The sequence below is a fragment of the Calypte anna genome, chromosome 8, assembly GCF_003957555.1.
Source record: "Calypte anna isolate BGI_N300 chromosome 8, bCalAnn1_v1.p, whole genome shotgun sequence".
Taxonomy (NCBI): Eukaryota; Metazoa; Chordata; class Aves; order Apodiformes; family Trochilidae; genus Calypte; species Calypte anna.
Genome location: NC_044254.1, coordinates 25094068 through 25116808, shown reverse-complemented (window position 1 = coordinate 25116808; position 22741 = coordinate 25094068). Strand labels below are relative to the sequence as shown.

Sequence of the window (22741 nt, the reverse complement as noted above, 5' to 3'; positions counted from 1 at the left end):
GGTAGCTCAGATCTGTCCCTTTTCAACTTTGTTCTCTGTGGAACACATCTAATGAGCACCAACAAACTTCTTCAAAGTGACTCACCTTCGTTTTGCTCAAATTCATCTAAAACCTTATCGAGGTTATATGCCTCTGCTTGGAAATAGTTCTCCATTTGTCAGGGAAAGACCACCAGATTCTTGTCTGAACCTGCCAGTGAACAAATTACAATCAGACATTTACCCTTCAGTCAGCAGTGTTCCACCACATATTCTCCTCATTTTATGGCAAAAGAAGTCATATACAAATCAAATTTTATATACATTACATGCATAAATCAAAAGGATTTTCCAGGAATAAAAATTATTTGTGTGCTTAAGCTTGCTTAGTTCAGATTAAAAAACCTCCCCAGACTTGCTCTGGATTTTATTACGTCCAATCTCCCTAGTTTGCAAGTAAGTTTTTAAAAGTGTCTAAATTTTAAGCAAAATCCTGATGTATTTTTTTCTATTATAGTATTTGCAAACACTTGCAAAATAATGTGCTTAAAAATCCTCCCCCACACAAATAAAACAGTAAATGTTTTGATGTGAGCCAGGTGTCTGAGGAAACAATATCTGAAAAACACAGATTAATTTTTACATGCTGGCTGTCACAGCAGCATCAAATACCCTCATCAAATGAATAAAAGAATACCAAGCAAACTTGAGCTTGCAAACCCACATCAGTTGGAGCAAAGATGTCAGATGAGGAAAGATAAGCTTAAAAATCATGCAGTGAACATCAAGCCCAGTCACATGCCTTTGCCCTCACAGCTCCTTATCAATGCTTCTCTAAGCACTTTAAGGCATAACCTCAGCTTCTTACACTCAAGGAAAACACTGACCTCCACCATTTAAACTGAATTGTCATCTCAGACAGCAATAGCCTTTAAGGTAGTCCAAAACCCAAGTGATGATGTCAGTGAGATGTCACTGTTCATGTGTCTGATCATCAGGATCAGCATCATCCGAACAACAAAACAGCCCCAACACCAGTCAGAAACCAACAGAGAAAAGCCAACCAACTACCTGAAGATCTGGTTTTCACTTCCCTTCTACCACCAATTAGCTCATGTGGCTTTGAACAAGTAGTTTAAACTCTCCATGCTTCTGATTTTTTAATGTGTAGTGGGCTAGCAGTATTCTGAGTCACTCCTCATTTCCCAGAGATGTTTCAAAGATTCACACTTGGAAAAGTTGTTAAAGGATTTAATGGGTGGCTTAAAGGACCTGAGTTGTGCTAGCTCTTCAAATGCCTTCTTAAATAACCCAGGTTTCCCTGAAAGGCAAGCACTGGAAATCTGGCAAACAGCACAGAAGTAAACAGTCTCATCAAAAGATAATACTCTTAGGTTAGAAGGGAAGATGACAAAGGAGGGATGAAAAAAAGGAAAAAAAAACAACAACCAAACAATCCTGTCATTAAGTAACTTTCTACAACTTCATGTAATGAACAACACTTTTGCCCTAACAGTAGGAGTATGGTTGTCTTGCTCCCAAAGGGTTGTAGAAACAAGAAATCCCAATTAATTAATTTTTTTTAAAGATTCACCAACCAACGAAAACATTTTCTCTGAGAACTGTGTGCCATAACCTATACATACACCATACAAAGAGACCTTCATTTGATCTGCTCTCTGAGCACCATCCAAAAGAAACCTTATTCAGAGTTGGATTTCAATGTTGTGAAATAAGAAAATGGAAAAGGAGAGGGTGAGAACCTTGTTTTGCAATTACAAACAGTGTTGGACCTGACAGCTAGAGTTCAGCTCAATTAAAAACTTGCTCTTTTACACTAGAGATACAACAGACACAAGAAACACATCAGAAAAAAAAAGTTTCCAGTTTGAATCTATACTTTGGCATTACCTCCATAGTATCTGGATTTGACAAAAATATCAACCAGTTTTATTTCAATTACTACAACATTAAACACAGCCTCGGGTTTACTGTGGGAAACAGCTACTGTGAGGTTATTGGTACAAAAGGATCATGCATTAAAATACCACAAAATGGTTCAGGTTTTTAAGGCTGACCTCAAACACTGTTTTTAAAATATGATCATGCTACAACATACAGAGGTTGCTACTTTAAAAAAAAAAATCAGATTATGTTTTAAAGATATATACAAAAAATCAATTTTAAAGAAAATCAGTGCAACAACAACTTAGAAACTGCAATAAGCATCACTCAAAAAAAGATCATTTTAAATTCAGACATAAACTAGACCTTACAAACTCCCAGACTTGTCCACTCTTTTGGGCTCTGAGATTAAGTCCTACTGCAAGGAAAATAGATGATTGGCCATATCATTTACTGTACACAGATTATAGCAAAAGCAATGGAAAAGCTGACCATCTTACCCAAAGGTTGCATTTCAGAAGTTTAGACAGGTCAATACTTTATAGTCTCAAAAGCCAAGTTCTGGCCCCTAACTGACCAAGTATACTCTAACCCCTTAGATAAACTACTGTAATGTGTTCCTGAGCTACCCAATCCACCCACTAAGTCATTTAACTAAAAATTTGCATCCCATTGTAACTAAAACAATCCCATTTATACACATACATTTCAATTAAACCAAACCAATTTTTAAAAGCAGATGTTTCTTAGGCATACAAATACTAATTCATCCAGACAATAACCAAACTGTGAGAATCTGGAGGTTCTCTTGCAGCTTTCCCTCCACCTCATTTCAGCTCTTTAATAGGAAGCCTCTTTACTAGCTCACTAAATATCAAATATTCAAAAGTTTAATAGAGTCTGTCCCAATTAATATTTTACTTGGATTTTTTTTTTCCATTCAGAGTTCTAAACAGAAACTCTAACTGACTCACTACAGTGGGACCGTTTTATACAAAATATCATATAATTTCACATCCATTTATCATGTATTAATTTACAGTATAATGATAACACCTTTATCCTGGCCCAAACCAGGACACCAGTCTGGCAAACTATTGATGAAGATGTGAATAATTATTCTTAGGCAAAGTCCTGCTACTAAGGTCAGTGATGCAGATTATTTATCAGTGGAGATCTGCAAGACTGAAACGTCTCATATAAATTTTTTTTGTTCCACAGAGTTAAATTGCAATGATTTGAAGCCACCACACTCACATTTTCATGCACTTCCAATAGTGAAAAAGGGCATCCAGTCAAGGCATTTGTTAGGAAATAAACACAAACTGCAATATGGGTAGCCCAAAGAAACAGGCTACAAGCATTGATTTCTTTTTTTTTGGTGTGTGTGTGTGTTTGTGCTTTTTTTAGAGAAAATAATGATGACTGACAAGCAAGCTGATGGGGAAGGAATGCTATGCTGATTATGTAGTTGCTAAAAACATGTTTTTAAGAACTCTGGATGATGGCATTTTGGTTCTGTGTAACTTTCAAAAGTTTAGAAAAACTGACCTGACCATTCATATAACATCAGCCTTTCAGTTGGGTTTTGAAAACTTTATTTCAGAACTAGCTCAAATTTATACACAATGGAGTAAGCAGAATATAAGCTACATTTGCCCCAAACATATCCCAGATTGAGTCCTATATTAGCTATTGTTTCACCATTGTACAAACCAGGGACAAAAGATGCCTCACTAATAAAGCAGTGTTGGAGGTTCAAAATAAACACAAAAATTTTTATTTACTTGGCTCAGGGTTCTGGTTTTAGATTTTATAACTGGTGCAATAATGTTAAAATAACAAATATTCAGCTTTAGGAGATGTTTAACAATAACAATTAAGAAACTCAGAATTTGGGGGTTAATACTTCATAGCATCTCTGTGAAATTATTTTATTAACATCTGCATCATTTCATTTTAAATACCTAATATTTGTGAGCTTAAATGTTGTCCAATATGACAGAGGGATTTTTTCTATACTTTTAAATATTCTAATGCATAAACACATATAGGCAACTGCATGAATTCTGAAGCTCAAATACAACCATGCAATGAGCCAAAATCCAGACTGAAGGGAGAAAATTGTTGTTTCATTATTGTTATTTCACTTATATGTACCAGGATATACAGAAAATCTTTTCTTTTTAAACTAAGCTGACAGCCTCTCTAAATGAGATCTCATTGTCTATGCAAGTAAGTATTGCTCTGAAAAGGGAGCTGCAAATCTTCAGGTCTAATATCTAAAATTATTTCTATGATGTAAGAACACAATAATCCCCCCAAGCTTTTTCAGAACTTTCTGTTCAAGGGCAAAACACACTGCCAAACCCCCACAAGTCCTCACTGCCCTCTTCCTGACAGAAAAGGAGAACAAGTACTCGTGTTCCTAACAGATGCCCTCAGTGCTTCTTGACCAATACATTGTCAGCAACTCGTATTTTTGCCAGTTTAAGATCTAATACTTCAACTCTGCATAGCCAGCAACTCAAGATCAAAAAGGAAAACATAAAATGCTCCAACAGAGCATAATAATGAGGTAGTTTGGAATTTCATTTTATTTTTAACAGTTTCTGGAGAAATCTAACATAAATAAAACCAAGCATATTCTTTTACAGGTCTTTAGAAACTTTGATTGGAACTCACAGGTACCACTAAAACTGTTCCAAGCTTTTATAGAATTATTCCAGTCCCAAGTCTTCCCCTAGTATAAAGGCTGACATGACATTTATAAGAATCCTTGATAGTTGTGAAACTCTTTAGTATTGCTTGATTATTGGAAGCCACGGCATCCAGAGAAGCTGATGAGCAAGCACACAACTCAAACTTTGGAAAAGTGAGAGTAAAAAAGATGGGTAAAGCAGGAAGAATTTTAAATGGCAATTTTAGCTGTATGCTGCCAAAAAGGAGACATATATATTGGGATGAACAATATGAAGAAGGATTTTGTTCCAGTGCAAGGAAAAGGAGACAGAAATCATCAATCTAGTGAAAAGCATAAGATGTTTTTTCCAAAATACAGCCCTCCATACTAAGATACGAGAGAAAAGACTAATTATAGAAAAAACCCTCCATTAAAAAGCTTGCCTCTTTTTCTTCAACCAAAAAGAAGAATACAAGAGCTACCACCCACTGGAACACTAAATTCAGAACTCAAGTACACTTGCTAAAACCATTGCAGAGTCATCTCCTGTCTTTGATGGCAAAAAGCTAATGAAAATATGCAGCCTGTCAATCAGATTATTTTCAAGCTTCTGTTGGATCACATCTCATATGTACCAGATACATACCAACTATGTACCAGAATGTCTGTGTCATATGTATCCAGAATTACTATCCTTGTCATCACAGCACTTAGGCATAAGACAAACTTGAATTGACTGGTGGGAAGGGAAGAAGACAGAAGGACAGAAAAACCTTCCCTAAATTTAAACAGTATTCTGAAGAAGCTTAACCTTGGACACAGTCTCCCAAGACAGCTCAGATATCCCACATGCCAGCTTCTTCTTGGGAAATGAACTGTATAAAGAGACAAGCCTCATGTTAACCTGCAAAGCCACCAGACTTATTTGGTTTGGTCCATACAATAAGGAATTATGTAACCCATAATCTTCTGCACTGCACATCCTAAATTACCATTCAAGATTTTTTCACCACTGAAACTGACAGCATTAAGTCTTTCATATTTTCTTGACTCATAAAAGTGGGTGACCAGCACTCAATCACATTAAAACTTCATATTTAAAAATGCACCAAAAGGAAAGACCAATATACAACTATTAGTCTTATAGCAAAGGCCTAAAAATAAGAGGGTATGTAAAGAACCAGAATAAAATCTCAGGACGTTCTATCATGCTGTCCTGTGTAAACTACTCTTTCAAAATGAAACTGTGAACATACACACATCAGTAAACTCTTAGTAAACAAAATACAGTTAGCTTATTACAGTCCTCACTGAGAATACATATGAAAGACTTCTAAGATGAAAGTCACAAGGGGCATGATCAAACTGAAACCAAACATTGCTTATTCATCCTGATAAAAATCAGACTTCCAGAAAATGTAATTTTCCCATGGTATGACAACATGAAACTACACATTAACTGGAAAAATTAATTTATTAGATGTAGTGCTCCTGAGGACTTCCTTCGACTCCAAGAAACAATGATCAAGTCCACACACTGTTTCAGCTCCCTTCAGTGATCTTTGTATTATTTGCCCCTGGGAGGAAGAAGTCAAGCACCTCTGGTGTAATGAACAGCCTGCTCAAGAGACTTCAGCAATAGCTGTATTTTTAACTGATGAGATCTGCCCACAGCACAGACTGAGGAGGAGAGATTTTGCCCACTTCTCCCTTCCCCCAAGCAAAATAAGCTACATCTTTGCTCTAAAACAAGGCAATCACTCTCAATAAAAACCAAAACAACAAAATGCTAAAAATACTCCATCATCTCCTATATAAGCTATATATTCATATATAGAGGTATATGTATATAAATATATATCCATAAGCATACACAGAAATACATGCATTTCAAGTACATACCCCTGAATCATTATATTCTGAAGCAGAACTTGCCTCTTACCTTTTTCTCTTATACATATGTTAAGAAACGAATGACCCTGTGCCTACTCATGATGACTGCAGCACAACCAGCCAGTTCTGCTGAATCAGTGTGTTCTACTTGATCCTAGAAAGAAAATATAAACATGTATTTTATGATTGGTAATTCTGCCACAAACCATGTTTTTTCAGCAGGTGACTGCAGCTAGCACAGCCACATTTGGCAAATGCTGCAAGCCTTCAACTGATTTGGATTGCACTTGCAGCTTGAAATTCAGGGATCTGAAAATGTGCACTATGCCACTACTGGAGTCCAATATTTGAGTGGAAAAAGCTGCTAATTAGAAGAAACATTGCTACCTATTTACTATTATTCTTCATTAAACTCTAAACCCACAGAGTGAGGCAGTAACTCCAAGTGTCCCTGCAGTCCTGATGACCTTGACTACAACACTGAATTTGTAAAACTGCCCTCTGAAGTCAATCATATTACACTGCAATGAGCCTTCCAAAAAATAAAGAGCTAGCAGCTTTGATACTCAACAACAATTCATGGGCTTCTGAATTCTCCAAATTGTATTCATCAGCTCCCCACTGATTTTGTTGCAGCTGAACAATTGGTTTTGTCTTCAAGTTATTCCCCCTGCAACCTTAGGCTCCCTACATTTCCTAAAGGCTTCTATCAAAAAAAAACCAACAATGGCATCAACCTTCAAGATCAGGGAGGACCAAAGCAAAAATAAAGGAGTCTTCAGAGGCAACTCTCTTGTTCTCCTAACCACAGCAATTTTATAGGCCAAGAGCTCATTTCCACAGGCTGCACCCTAACAGTCATCACTGGTCAAAAACCCAACACAGCCATGAGAGAAGAAAAGAGAGAAGTTTGTGACATACAGTGCAAAGAACATGAAGGTTAAATTCATGTTGTAAGGTTTGCTGCTGCTGGTATTTTAGGTATTTTAAATATCTGTTAGTATTCTGATGAAGAAGCAGGGAAAAAAATAAAAAAAAAATTTTCTAGGGAAAAAAAATTAAAACTTCAGTAAAATTAACAGAGCTTAAAAACCAAACAAATCAGTTCTCTGTGCATGAAAGTGGTATTCAGTGTTATACTACAATTTTCCCAGGGTTGTTTATTATTCTTTTCAGAAATAAACTACAGTAATAATTCCAGGAAACTAATGAACTGAACAGTAACAACTCTTATTAGTACTGTTCCTTCCCAAACTTAGAATAAAATCCCACAGCTTTGTTTGCCAACACAATCCTTCCTGTAGGCAAATAACATTTCTGATGCTCTGTATATTTCTACCTCTATAAACTAAGAGGACTTTTTGATATTTGAAAAATAGTAGAAATTATATTTCAAGTTTCTTTTTATGCATGCAAAAATGGAGCTGAGGGAAAAATTAATTGTACTGAAAGGCTTCAGAATGCTAAAGTTTTCCAAAGGGATCTGAAACACCTATGGGAAGAAGGCAAGGTTATCTGTACCACCACCATGTCCCCCCTGGCCTGTAGGAAAATAATTCATTTTTCATGGTGGAAAAACTAATGGCATTTCAATTTGTGGTTTATGACAAGGCCTGTTAACTGCATCCTGAACATGAAACATGGTTTACATGAACCACTGTGTGGGTCACACATTAACCAAAACTTCATTCTTTGCTGATTAGATGTGAATCAAATGTAGCAACCTAGAGCTGAAAGCTGCTGTCACCAGTGCTCTAAAAGCCAAAGAGCCTTGCAGGTAAGCAATATTCAGGGCACCAGTACAGCTTTATTATTCATTGTTCTGATTCACTTTCCTTGTTCCATTTTTCCCAGGTAATAACATTTTTGTCCAAAACCACTGAATGCAGAAGAACACAGATCCAATCAATTGCTACAAGTCTCCAAAGAAAGCTTTGAAGAGAGAAAGCTCTGGAGGTCCTAGAGCTTTTTGTTTACAATTCAACATTTACCCTTGGCAGGCATTTCCCTGCACAAAGATCAATGCAAAAATCAAAGGACACTAACAGATACAAATGCAATACATTTTAACAAAAAGCAATTTTTAAGAAGTTAACTATAAGGTATGGATTCCTGAAAAAAAAAAATTAACAGGTTGGCAACAAAGCCAAATTCTTTATCCAGTGAGCAGTTAATGCTCAGAGAATTGTTTTAAAGAGAACTGTATTAAAAAAGAAATCAAAGACAAAAACTACAAAAGAGAGTAAAGACTATCAACAACTATGTGGTTATTAGGTTTTTCACAAACCATCCACAGTGCTAAAAAAGGATTCTATCACACTTGTAAAAAATACATGCATTTGTGTTTTTTCACCTAAAATACATTTTCACCTAAAAATTATGTGTCTGCTGAGACCTAAGATGACTCTAAATGAAGAAGGCCTAGTGTCTGCTGTTCCACTTTCCTTACTTTGAGCATTTCACTGTTTCTTATCTCTTCTGCTGATGGTTGGCTGAACTCTTGTGTCTTCTGCCCTACAGTGGTATCACTCAGGTGCTGCTTTGGTTACACCCTACATGTATGATTTCCTTCAGGAGCTCCAAGAGGGCAGCTGCCAATTACTGCAAAAGCAAAACAGAAATTGAAGAAATATTTGACAAGCAGAGGCATGCCCAGAACAGAGCACGAAGAACAGAAGAAAAGAGCTCTAAAAATACAAACTTAGAAATATGTTCCACAGAAAAAGAATGTGAAAAATGTTTACAACATCAAATGGAAGTAATCTGAACTGGCACAAATTGGTTTAGCTTATAATAAATGGAAAGAGACTGAAAAAGAAGCAATTTTGATACAACATTACAAAATGTGGAAAAAGCTCAAAGCATGAAGAGATGCTAAAAAATGCTTCTATCTACTGGCAAGGACCCAACTCTTAACTACACTACAGATCCTTTATAATGTGCTACCAGTGAGATGTCTTTGAGTAGGCAGGATTACATTTGCAGCCATTTTAAGGCACTTTATTATTGCTAGATTAGTTGAACAAGGCATTATCTTACACACACACCCAGATTTCAGCACTGGTATCTTAACTTCCTTGCTTGTCTGCACTCTGGAGCTATCAGATGGGAGACCCAGACACACTGCAGGCAGGGGAAGTGTTCAGGTCCCAACTCTGCAAGCATAAACCCAAGAAATTCTATAGCAGGAGCTTCCATTGATAGGAAAACAGCCTGCTTAAACAGGAGGGGAAACAAGCAGACACAGGTAAACAGGTAGAAAGTTTCAGGACTTTCAGTTATAAGCAGTTACAATATCTGAATTATATAAAATATTTTATCTGATCAGTAAATCTGGAAGCTAAATCCCCACAAGGAGGAAAGGTGGGGTTTCTTCACTCAAGTGAATGTGCCCAACAACTTTGATACTTCATAGCAGGCTTCTCTCAAATGAAGCAGCAACTTCCAGTCAAGTTTCACACAAACATGTGCTTGTAGGATATATATATATATATATATTATTTTTTTTTTAAGCATTACTGCAAACCTAAATAACTGGGCAGGAACACTCCTGCCAAGGCAGCCCTCCAGACCTGCTGTTGTAACAGCACTCAGAGTCTATATGAACAGAGTATGCCCATATTACCTGCATGAAATAAAGCTCCATCCTTCCTGAACACTCCACTGGCTCTCAAACTGCTTTTCATTCTGTGCAAAGTACAAGGCCCCTTTCTACCTCGTGTGTGCCAAATAAAAGGCAGAGCAGGCATTATAAAATGTTTGTGACACAGCAGCAGCAATATCTGTGTCACACATCAGAATGCCTGCAATGCCAAGGACTCCAGATTAGGTCCCAAACTAAATATTTCAACACTAATTGTTCTATTTTTAAATTAAACTAGCAGCCATGAAGAGCTACCAGAAAAAAAAATAATACATTGATTTTTTAAATTCTAATTTATTAAAGGAGACTCAGCAAACAAGAAAGGAATTTTTCAAGAATACCCTGAAATAGCTCAGAATTAGAAAATTTCCTCAAAACTTGACATAAATGCATTCAATAAGAAATACTAAATAATACATTTATTATTACTACATTTAATAAGAAATACTAAAGACAGTGGCAAGAGATGGAATGTAACAAATATAAACAAGACACAACCTAGGACCACTAAACCTTTTCCTGCACTAAAAACCTGAGATGACTGAGTATCTTTTGGCTTTACCTCCCATCATTTGCTGATGTTCCTACTACTCAATGTAAATTAACTGAGGAACAGACTGGGGCATGGCAGGCTGTATATGTGTAACACAACACTTTGTACTAGCTCACTACCCACGAATGCTGACAAAAGATAAACTATTTCAGTGTTGCATTGCTTTGCCTTTTTTTTTTTTTCTTTTTTTTCCCAATCAGCTGCACAAAGAGGGATGGACAACACCTCCAGCAGAATACAGTCTCTCTAATTATTGCACTAATATTTGCATCTTTTCCCTTGACGTGCTATTTTAAAGCCACTGTTTTGGCTTTTGTCTCCAGACAAGTTTCCATAAGGAGACATTCACGCATGCCAGAGCAGCAGCAGGGCAGGCAAAAGAGCAGCAACTTCAAAAGAAATGTTACAGAAAGTACCACAGTCAAAAGTAGAAGCAAGGCAAGGAAAATTACAGCAGCATTATCAGCCCTTGTCCTCCAGGAAATAAGAGACAGCAGCCCAGCTAAAGAGGACACCTGCTTTATACCACTTTACAGTGGGAAATAAAATTAATATCATACCCCTTTTTACTGTTTCAAGGGGAAAATAATTGATTTCTTTTCATGACACAAAACCCATCCTTGCCAAGAAGCCCTGAGAAGGCTGCAGAGGTAGGGCCCAGGGCACCAGGGGACAGGAACCACACGTCCTTCACGGAAAATACTTTGGACTGCTTTGAGCAGTGTCCATCTCTGGACTCTCTGGCACAACAGATAAATAGGTTTACACCACAGTTCTGCTTCAGTGCAAGTTTTTTTCCAGAGAAATACAGTTGGGGAAAAAAAAAGAAAAAAAAAGGAAAAAAGAAAAGAAAAAAAAAGGAAAAGAAGAGAAAAAAAGAAAGAAAAAAAAAGAAAATCCACTCCTGAGATTTTTTTTTTTACTCCTTACTCATTTGTTCATAGAGACCACTTCAAAATTTAATGGTTTATCAATCTCATGTTTTGTAACACTTTGTTTCATACAACTTCCAAGTTTAAAATATTTTAAACCACAAAAAAATTGTACAGTGTATTAAACATAAATTTAATATGAAATGATGTTTCTTAATTTGTGCATAGATTCCATGTAATGTCATCAATATAACAGTATAAAAAATCAGTACATTTAACATACTGAACTGAATCTGTTATTAAATTTATTTAAATACAAACTAAAATAAAACCTATGGAATAAATAGGCTTATGAGATGACTTTTTATGCTCCTGTACTTCAGAAACAAGGGTTTGACTACTAGAAGTAAACATTTAGCAGGTTTGCAGGATAAAATGGTCACATCCTATGTATCTCAGAGTGACTTAATCCTGTATTCTAATACTTTGTGAGGTTTTTTTTCTTTCCAGTGCTGGGCAGAAATACAAATTAATCTCAAATACACTGATCATTGTTTCAGAGAGTAGGGCAATATGGGAAAAACTGACTAATATCCCTTAGAATCACTAATTAAATGCCTACAAGTGCCAAGGAACTGTCCTTTTCATAAAAACCACCAGGGGATGATGCTTGCAGGTGCCTTGAAGCAAATCTGTCTCTGGTAATAAAAAGCCAGAACTGCCACACAGCCAGGATGGGACAGATGAAAAGGACAACAGGCAAAGAGGGAAAACTGCTTTGCTACCATAGACTAGCCCATCAATTTTGAGTTGTACCCACTGGGGAGAGAAGCTGCTAGAAGTGACACAATTTATGTACTCAGATGCTCTTTAGAGAAAGGACAATCTGTACAGAGAAAAACTCTGAAAAGTCTACAGTTACTTTCTGCTAAAGAGCAGTCAATCAGCAACTAAAGCTCCCTTTATCACCCCACTTGGATACATCCTCTTTCCAACACTTCTGTGGTCATTTTTACTCATTTGATAACTATGTAACATAAGAGTGTTCTAAGATCTTCCACACACACATTTTTACAAAATATGATAATGACAGATAGTACCCAGTTACTATTTCTCACATCCTGTCTTATGTAGAGCTGAATTACCATGCACCCCCTGAAAATAAATTCAGAGATCTATGAATTCTTCTCTCACACTCCCTTCAGCCTGAAATTATCCCAAAGGAAATAACTGTTCATTGCCATCAGCAATTTTATTTCTCCCATTGTGACGACCTTTCTTTCTATTCATATCATGGCAAGATTAAACTTGTATATATATATATTTATATACACACACAATATCAACACATTAGAGATATGGTTGACTGATCAAAGGTAGCAAAGTTCACTCCCATGTTTGTGATCATAATCTAACAGCATTTCTAATGCTCAGGGTGCATTATGTCTCAAGTCATCTGTAACTGTAATAAGTAACTCACTCAATACAACTCAATGCATCCCTGGCAACAGTGTGTACTGAAACAACTATTTCTGAGTATGATTCTCATTTATGCTGAGGTCCATTAACATGCTTTTAACAGTGCCAAAGGGACCGAGCACTAGCAACAGAGAAGGTGAGCAATTTGCATTCAGATTCACTGTAAAGCTTTTTCTTTCATTGCTTCAGTGGTACAAGATACCAATCAGGGCATTTGCTTAAAATTTATGTCAGACTAAAAAAAGAGTTTTAGTTATAAAACTAAGTGTCCATGATTCTGTACCACTGTTGGAAGCCATGGGAAATAAAGGTTTAACAGATTAAAAAAAAAAAAAAAAAAAAAATCATTCATTATTATTGAGTCAAAATGTAGTTTTCAGAAACCTTATGGAGCTTTAGTAACACCAAATCTTCCGAAACTCAGACTCAGTGGTTCTCAGATAGCCCAAAACTGAGAAAGCTCAGACCCTTTATCACTGATTGATTTATCACTGGTTGATTCTGCTCAGCCCTTAATCCCAACCTCTTTTCTAGACCTCTCCTCCTTGGACTGCACTATATTCTTCTGTTTTCTTCACCTGTTACTCTTATTTTCCCCTCTAAAACACCTCCATTCCTCACCTACTTCTTCCTGCATCCATTTTCTTTCTCCCTACCCATGCTTCCTTTCTGGAAACACATAAGGTTTCTCGTGTTTCAACATCACTTTTCAGATCCCCTGGTGTAAACCAGTTGTAAATGACCTTACTAAGCACACATTATTATTCCTCACTTCTAAGAAGGATGGGAACAAAACCAGTAACAGTGGTGATGCATCCACACATCCTCATCATTATTTACTGATGCCAGGGCTCCTTCATTAATTCATTTAAACCCTCAACCTTCTAAACTGCAAAACACAATTTCTGACACATAAACACACTGGGTAGCTTACATCTAGGACCAGCACAGCTATCTGCTTCCCTCCAGCATCTATGTATTTGCAACCTCTTGTTAAGAGAAGTTTTATCATCTGTGTAGGTACCACTATTTATACATACAGGGTACAACTGTATCTACAAGACATCTGGACAGAAATGAAGCTTAATGGAAAAAAAAAACAATAAAAATAAATAAATAAATGAATAAATGGAAAATATAACCACAAAGGGCACTATAAGAAAAGAATGAGAGAACAAAACTACTACATATTAATGTATCTATTGTCCATGAGTTCCAAGAAATTATTTCTAATTCTTGCCATAATAAACCCCATGTTCATTCTATAGAAGTATATATATATATATATATTAAAAATCTATGTGTAAATTTCAGTGATAGATTCAAATGCATTTTACAGATTACTTGTTAACTAAAACTTAGGTAAACACAACACAGAGGCTATTATGCTGGTACACTGATACAATTACTTGAAAGGACACAAGTGTGTAGGTAGACTGATGTTTAAATTTAAGTACTAACATTTCAAAGTTACATTTATAAAAGAATCAAGAAAGAACCATAAAATGCATGTAGTATACTAGGGTTTCATTCAGCCTCCATCATTTATACAAAAACTCAGTATGAGATTCCTACAATCAATACAAGCTGACATTTCAGCTAAGAGTCTGTTTCAATACAAACACTATTTAAAGCAATTTGTTAATAATATAACCTAAAATGTGGGCTCTGCAGGTACTTTCAAGTTCACCAAATAAGAGATCATTAAAATACTAATTTTGAATTAACCAATATAGCACTCACAATGTAACTTAGTAACATGACAACCATGCTCTACCAATTACCAAACTTAAAGGTCAGCAAAGAGGAATAGTAACTCTGTACTGAAGTATATGTACATATATTTATATATATACATACTCTATACTGAAGTACAAACCCTAAAAGGGTAGAGATCAGATACCTGTGGCCTTCTCTACACAATCCAAGTCTCAGAAGCAAGCTATAGTGTGTATGTAGTTCTACTGTACTGCAGAAGAACATGCAATTCCAAAAGGACTGCTAGATAAATGGGGAAAAAAAATTAATAGGCAAAGAGGGAAATTTTCTCTTACTCTCAGTTCATATTAAATTTATCTGCATTACAGTCCAGATAGGGAATAAAAGAATTGTATCAACATGACTGGTTTGCTGGGTATATTATAAACCAGTAATTTGTGTGTCTCCTCCACCCTACAAAGAAAATCTCAACATTCACAGCCTCAAGTAAGAAGGGGACTTAGACACTGGTAAGTCATCAGTTACCATCACTTTTCAAGTGCTGTACCTTTAGTCTGATTTCCCACAGACATCAAAATTATGGCATTGATTGTTCACTTACTATATTTTATGCTCATTTAAAAAAAAAAAAAACAAAACATATGCTTATGGAATAAGTATCTGCCTAGTAAAAACAAAAAGTTTGTGGGCAAAGCAAGCTGCTGTGTACATTTTTGGTAGCAACCTGCTAGGCAAACAATACCCACACAGCTCTGGAAAAAACAGGAATTTTGGTGTTATGTGAGAAAGCTGGGGTTACTGCAGAGGGGGGAGGAAGGGAAGAGATATGAGGGGCAAGAGTAAATTAAGTAAATTTCAGAAATAGGAAAGTAAATTACAGCAATAGAAGATGCTTTCATTCCACTGATGGTAGAATAATATGCTTACCACTAGAGTGGTACCACTAGAGTACCCCAAAAGACTTGGGTACTTAGAACACCAGATTCAGTTTACACCATGAAAATAATTCATTTTCTAATTCAAAACAAAACACAGTGGTCTCTACCACCAGACCCTGTAAGAATGAAATCTTTCACAAGTTCTAAAGAATGATAGCTGGGAAATTAGTCCTAGCCAGCAGAAACTAATCTGGATTTAGATTCCCACTATTTCAGCTAGAGTGGTAACAGCCCCTTTTAACACTGGACCAGCACACTGCACTGACTCAACCTAAGACCCACTAAGCTCTTTGGAGCATCAGCTTAATTAAACCTAGTTCTCTGTCCTTGGTTTTACACGACATCAGGCAACATGCTCCCTGGATCTGTGATGCTCCAAAAAGACAAGTGAGCATTACCCCTACCCAAGAGTTAGTGCTACTGACACACACACAGATCCAAGACACACACTCTTCTCTTTCATGCCACACTTATTTAAGAAATCCCCAGCACCAGACAGTCACCCCTCTTCTGCTACAGATTACTGGGGCCCACTTGCCTTTCTCCTAAGAAGCAGAAAAAAAAGAAAAAAAAAGCAAATGCACCACCTCTTAAGTGACAATTTTGTTTAAATTGATATGCAAAGCTCAGAGCTGCAGAACTTGAAGAGGAAATACAAATTTAATTCTGCCAGGCATCATCAGCAGATGACTGGGGCAGGGATTACTTAAATCACCCTCAGAAAGATCATCAAAGCCTACCTCAGAGATATTGGATGTGTGGCACACCCTAGATCAGAATGAGGTCTGAGCACAACACAGACCAGAGGAATCTAGATCACCAGAAACCAGGTCCCATATCCTACCACTAATGACACCATTCTTAAGCCTTCCTCTTCAAAACCACCAATTCAGAACAACAAGAGAAGAAGAAGAAGGAAAAAAAGATGGTATACTTGAAGCTGCTGAGGAAGAAAAGGAAACAGATGAGAGAACAGTTTAATTGCGTGGGTTAAAAGAAATGCAAGAAAAGTGCAGTAAATAATAACTAAGAAATAAAAAACTTACAAATCTGGAAAAATCTGCAATATTTGTCCTGTTGTACCTCCTAAATTTCTGATAATCTGATTTCCCAGCTGATCAAGCAATAAATTTTATGCATGTCCACATGACTTTCCAGTTCCTCTAGAACTTATAACAACCACATGCGCTATAAATTCATCATTTCAAACGGCTTGGCCTTCATTTTAGCAATCCAAATCAATCACCTAGATCACACTTGGAGTGCAAACAGGTAACTCAACATGTACACTGAGTTCAAAGCAGAGTTTTGACACTACAAAACCGAATCTGGAAATAGAAAAGCTTCTCTAATAGTCAGTGTCATTCACAGATAAAGAAGCTATTATGCGATTTAGAAAGCTCTTTGATCTGCTTCTTACCATTACCAACCCCTTTTAAATTTATCATACAGCTTTTTAGAAAAATGTACCAGTGGATGTTCCTCCAGTGATAATCTTTTATGAATTTCCTAATGTCTTTCACCCGTATCACTGCCCCAAATAAAATTTTAGAATGAAATACAAATATTGTCATCAGAGCGCACGGATAAAGATTGTTTTTCTACTTTTTATAAAGAAAGGCTTCAGTATAGCATGGAAATAAACAAAAGCTTTCATACCAAATTGCAAAAATCTAGAAGGCCGATAAGTGTTACTAGGGCAGCTATGACACTTCTGTAATTGACAGAGCACACGTTAATCTCTGACAGAATTATGGCCTAATTTCATATTATCACCTGATGGGACACAATCTCTGGATTCTTTGTATGCTGGGGAGAGGGAAGGAGAGGTTCATCTCACTAAGGAAAAAAAAAAAGGCACTGAATTTAAGATATATAACAAACATTTTGCCTTTTTATGCAAGCCCACAACTTCTCCTTGGCAAAACTGAAGTACAAGAAGTCAGTATGTATGACTCACAATGAAACATTACCAGTAAGTACAGTCATCATTTGGTAGTTAGCATTTCTTTTCCAACTCTTAACTGGACAAAAGCTGAGGTTCAAAACGTTTCCACCGTCTCTGATCATGATTCCTGTGCTACTAGTGAAGAACAGCTAAGGAACAATACTAAAATAGATACCAAACTAAAATCTACAATATAGAATTATTTTCCCACATAGATAATAGCAAAAAACCCCACAATTACAGCTTTGTCCACAGTAGGCCTTAGTGCTTTTTTTTTTAAGTACTGCAAATGTCAGCTCAACTTGAGCCAGGCCAAAAACCACGAAGACACAAGCAAAGTCACATTACTGCATTATTTTATATACAAAGCTATACCTTAAACCAAGACTCAGCATTACTATCCTAACAATCAGCTGGTGTCTCAAGCCTTCCCTAGAAATCTTCCCACCTTTGTTAACTGTATTGGAACCAAACCATCAACAAATCCAACAAAACAATTTTCAGAAAAAAAAATATTAACTGGCAATACCATTTCCAGTTGTTAAGTCCCAGTCAATTTCATGAGGCAATCAATCTCTTAAAAAAAAAATTATCAAGCTTCCTGTTGATATTAAAAGGAATAGGGAAAGCATAGAAAAGAGAAGCAAAACACATATTAGTAGCATGAAATATAATTCTTGATAGAGAAACCTGGACAGTCCCAGCAGAGCACTGGAATGTGCTTCTGAACCTTCAAGCCTTAAACAACTGATACTCCAGTGGCCCCACTGACTCAAAACATAACATGGTCAGACTGCCACATACTGACATTTCCAAATTCCCAGAGTTTACATGGAAGCAAAGCAATCCTAGCTTCTTTAAGCTCTCTCCTCACTGGCCTTCATAACTACAACAGCTACTACCTTCGTTTACACTGAGACTGAAGATACCAGGCAACCTATTCAGAGAGCACTCCAGCTCCACGCTTTGTCAAACACAGAAAATCTACAGATTGTGACTCCACACCTGTTTTTTTAACACAGTTTAACACTTCTTCTTTTTTTCCGATTTACTTACTCTACCAGAACTATGCATATTTAAATTTTAACTGATTTGACTTGCCTCTAAGTCACCTCCCACTGAGCAAATTCAAACGAAAGAACATGGAAGGAACAATTCTGCCAGTGTTGTCAGATACAAGCTCCTGGCCACACACTATCTTTATCTTTAGTGTAATAAACAACACTGGAAAGATTCAGTGAAAACATACATGCAAACTCACCTTAGAACCATTTTTCCTATTCCACCTGTCTGCTATGGCAGTCTGAACAGTAACATGCTTAAGTATCCCAAACTCTGCATGTGTATGATGCAAAGGGAGAAAGCCTCATGAAGTATGTTCAGGAAATAAATACCTTGCACAGACAAACACACCAAGTGCAGCATTCCATTAATTCCAATGAAAGGGTCCTGGGATCTGCAATGTCTTGTAATTTTCTCCAGAAACTAACATTTAAAGGAATGACATAGTTAAATACCCTAGGTATGACACTCAGACTCATCCCTTCCCACAAACACTAGCTGAGAAGTACACTCAGATTTAACAGGGCACCTTAAATTCTGCAAATGTTTGATGTCTGAAAAGAATCTTAACAGCCAAAGTAATAAAAGAAATTGTGTTAGGCTTTAGTTTCAGTTAAGTGGAACCCAGTCAACCAAGCATTAAGTAGGAAAATACCGTATTTGTCTGCAATATGCAATCATTTATATGTATAAAATAAAAACCCTATTATTTATACATAAAATAAATTCTAATGTATTGTGATAATGGTGGTCATTCACTTTTATCACACTCTTAAGAATTACTTTCCAAAATGTGCTGTTCTTTTGATAGCTCTATAGCATGCTTTACTGCAGTGAAATAAATCTGTATGAATATGTATCCTGAATTCTATTTAAGTACAAACTACAATGTAAATAAAGACTCCAGGACGTATCTTCCAAAACTTCCCATCCATTTACATTAATAACACAGAAGTAAAAGCTGTTTCTAGCAACTAAAGCTTGATACTTTGACTTACTTTTGGCAATCTTGTCTATATATTTCTTATCAATACAAAAAGCTGAGTAAACTTTTAGTATCATTGTACAGACACAACAGGAAGGAAAACCAAGCATGTTAGTTCACATGTCTGTTCATTTCAAAGTTCAAGTCCCATAAAGAATCACAAAGAGAGCTCTAAAACAGGCCACCTTTCAATTTCTTTAGAGAATCCAATCTCAACCACATTAAAAAAAAATAAACAGTAACCTCTATATAAAACTTTCAAGGTAGTCTATGAATACACTGCTGTCTTCCAACAACATTCTGGAAAAGACCAATTTATATGCACACAGACCAACCATGTGCTGAAACTACTATTCCCCATCTGATTTTGTCAAGAAAATCACTTTTATTTGGAAGGTTCTCAGCTTACTGCATCAAAAAGATTTTTCTGATCAACAAACCACGAATACAAACTTACTCCCCAAATCTAATTTTTTTCTGGCCAACTTCTCTTCAAAAGCAGAACCTCAATCTAATCCTCTAGCAAAATAATTTACAGGTAATTTTTTATAAACAGCCATCTGGAACACCAGCAAGCTATTTTCTCCTAAGCTTGGTAGCACAGCTAGTGGACAGGCAACAACAGACACTAAAACTTTATCATTCTTTGGCTGTAAGTTTTAAAACTGCACCTTTGTTCAGTCTCCACCTTTGTTCCCTGACACAACCACAGTCAGACTTTATGCTATACTAAAAAAACTGTATTTCATCTCAGTCTTAGCCCCAGGCCTCAGATCCTGAAATATGCGTTTGAAAGTATTTAATCCCCAGCATAATAACTGACTCAAAGCTAACACACAAAAATAACACCCAGTATCAAGACTGAACAGTGCAGTTTTGGGGTGTTCCTCCTTTTTAACACACTTAAGAAAGCACCATAAAGCAATGGACAACTGGGGAATCAAACACAATGTGTCAGAACACGATAACTGATTAGGTGTGGGTCAGGGCTTGAATAGAGAGAGGCTTGCTTGAGATTTTAAGCCTTTATCCAGCTTCCATTTCAGATTCCCCAGACCTCTAAAGAGATTTTTAATTTTGTCTCTCATGGGTCAAGGAGACTGTTCTTCTCTTTTTGTATCACATGCCATAACTTTATAAAAAGAAGTGCACTACTGGGCTCAGGCAGTAACAAAGGATTTTGATTTCAGGCACTGAAGGTGTATCTAAAACCTGGATTCGTGCCACGCAATCAAAAACTATTTGCTAATAAAAATTAATTACAATGTTTTAGAACACTGCCTAGTCAGTAAAATACTGCCTAAAGAAAAGCTTTTATTCAAGTAGAGCACCTTTTTTATTATTTTACTTGTTTATACAGGACCTCTTCCAGTTTTGGATTCAGCCCAGATCAAAATTTGAGGGTAGTGTTATTCAGAAATTCTAATCTAAGACAATCATATTTAATAAAAAAATGCCAGGTTTTAAGATTCCATATTCAGTCATCATCTATTATTTGAACTGAATGAACATATGCCTAAAAATTAAACCCTCTGAAAAGCCTCTGTCACAAAATATTCGGTAATAACTCGTCTGTAAATAAGATAGTTAACACGAAAACACGAAATCCATGCATTCCCGTCTGCTGCTTGTCCCTCACTCTGGTTACAAACAGTTCTCCAGCCACCCTCCATCACATGCACCTCTTTAACCCTAACATTTACGAGCAAGCCAACTAACCCACCTCTGCAGAAAAGTCAGGCATGCCAAGAGTGCCGGTTATTCTTAGAGTGAGCCATGACCACAGTTTCACGTAATTAGAGATGTTATAAAACGCATCCCGCCCGCTGGCCCCCTCCCCCTCTTCCAATACCACCATTGCAGGAGTGACTTGTTACACATCGCGATGAGCAACTCACATTCCCTGCCCGGGGAGAGAGACCGGAGGGAGATCAGGCCATAAAAAAGGACACGAGATGCAAACAGGGATCCTCCCCTCTCCGGGCCGGGAGCCGAGGCTGCCCGCAGCCTCTTGCGCCCACGGCGGGGCCCGGGAACAGCCTCGCCTCCCCTTGCCCCACACGGAGGGTCCCGAGAGGGGACAGGGCGGGGGGACCCTCAATAAAGAGCGACAAGAGCTCTTTTCCCCTTCTCCAAGACAGTTACCAGTGGGAGAAAGGTGCCCCCGGCCGTGCGGGAGAGGGATCACCCTCCAGGCACCCGGGGACGGCGGGGGGAATGGCGGGGAAGGGGGCTCGGAGGATGAAGGCTGAGGGGCGGTCGCTGCCTTCCTCCTCGGCGGCGAGAAGCCGCTCCCCTGGGCTGCGTACGGGGGACAAGGGCGGCGGGGTGAGGGGGGCACCCAGAGACCCCAGGCCCTGTGCCGGGGGCGGTGGCAGCGAGACGGCGGCTCCGCTGAGGCATCGGAGCCCTCCCCACCCGCCTGCGGGGCCTCACTCCGGGCGGCAGGGGCCTGGGAAGCGGGATACCCCGGCCTCCCGGGCCTGGGGGCTGAGGGCTGAGGGTTGAGCGCCGCTCACTCACCTTGGAAGGCAGCAGGAGCCGCCGGGTCTGCATGGCGAGGGGGATTCCCTGGGGCCGCTCTTTGCCGCCGCCGCCGCCGCTCGCTGCCGGGCGGGCCCCGCAGACCCTGCGAGCGATGGAGAGGCCGGCGCCCGCCCTCGCCGCCTGCCAGCCGGGCTCGCTCGCTGGCTCCGCGGCCAACGCCGCCGCAGCTACCGGCAGCCAGCGCCCCCTGCCCGGCCCCAGAGGCAGCGCACGGCACTGCGGCACCGCCGGGGAGGCAGTGCGGAGCCTGCCGCACCCCCGCCCCGCGGCGCTGGGGGCCGGACAGGCCTTGCCACCACCTCCGAGCTCGGTTGCCTCACGGAGAGCGGGAGGAGTCACCCGGCGCGGGGGGACGCGCCGTGTAGGGAACCTTCACGGTTTCCCTCCCGCCCCCTCTGGGGTCCCGCCGAGCCCGCGGGGCCCCGCAACCAGGGCCTCCCGCAAACACACACACCGCATACGGGGAGGGCGGCACCGGGGGAGAGCCGCAAACGATGTGGCCGGTGTGCCCTCGGCCGGGAGATGTGCCCCGCAA

The 22741-nt window shown here is 38.5% G+C and overlaps 1 protein-coding gene across 1 annotated transcript in view; it reads right to left on the bottom strand.

The window, feature by feature from the left end:
* ZFYVE9 (zinc finger FYVE-type containing 9) overlaps window positions 1-22307 on the bottom strand; it is a 60682-nt gene extending 38375 nt beyond the window's left edge. The window contains 3 exon segments of the mRNA XM_030454837.1: window positions 60-190; window positions 6510-6614; window positions 22183-22307. Of these exon segments, the coding sequence (XP_030310697.1) occupies window positions 60-155 (96 nt within the window). The 5' untranslated portion in view covers window positions 156-190; window positions 6510-6614; window positions 22183-22307.
* Window positions 22308-22741: the final 434 nt, after the last annotated feature.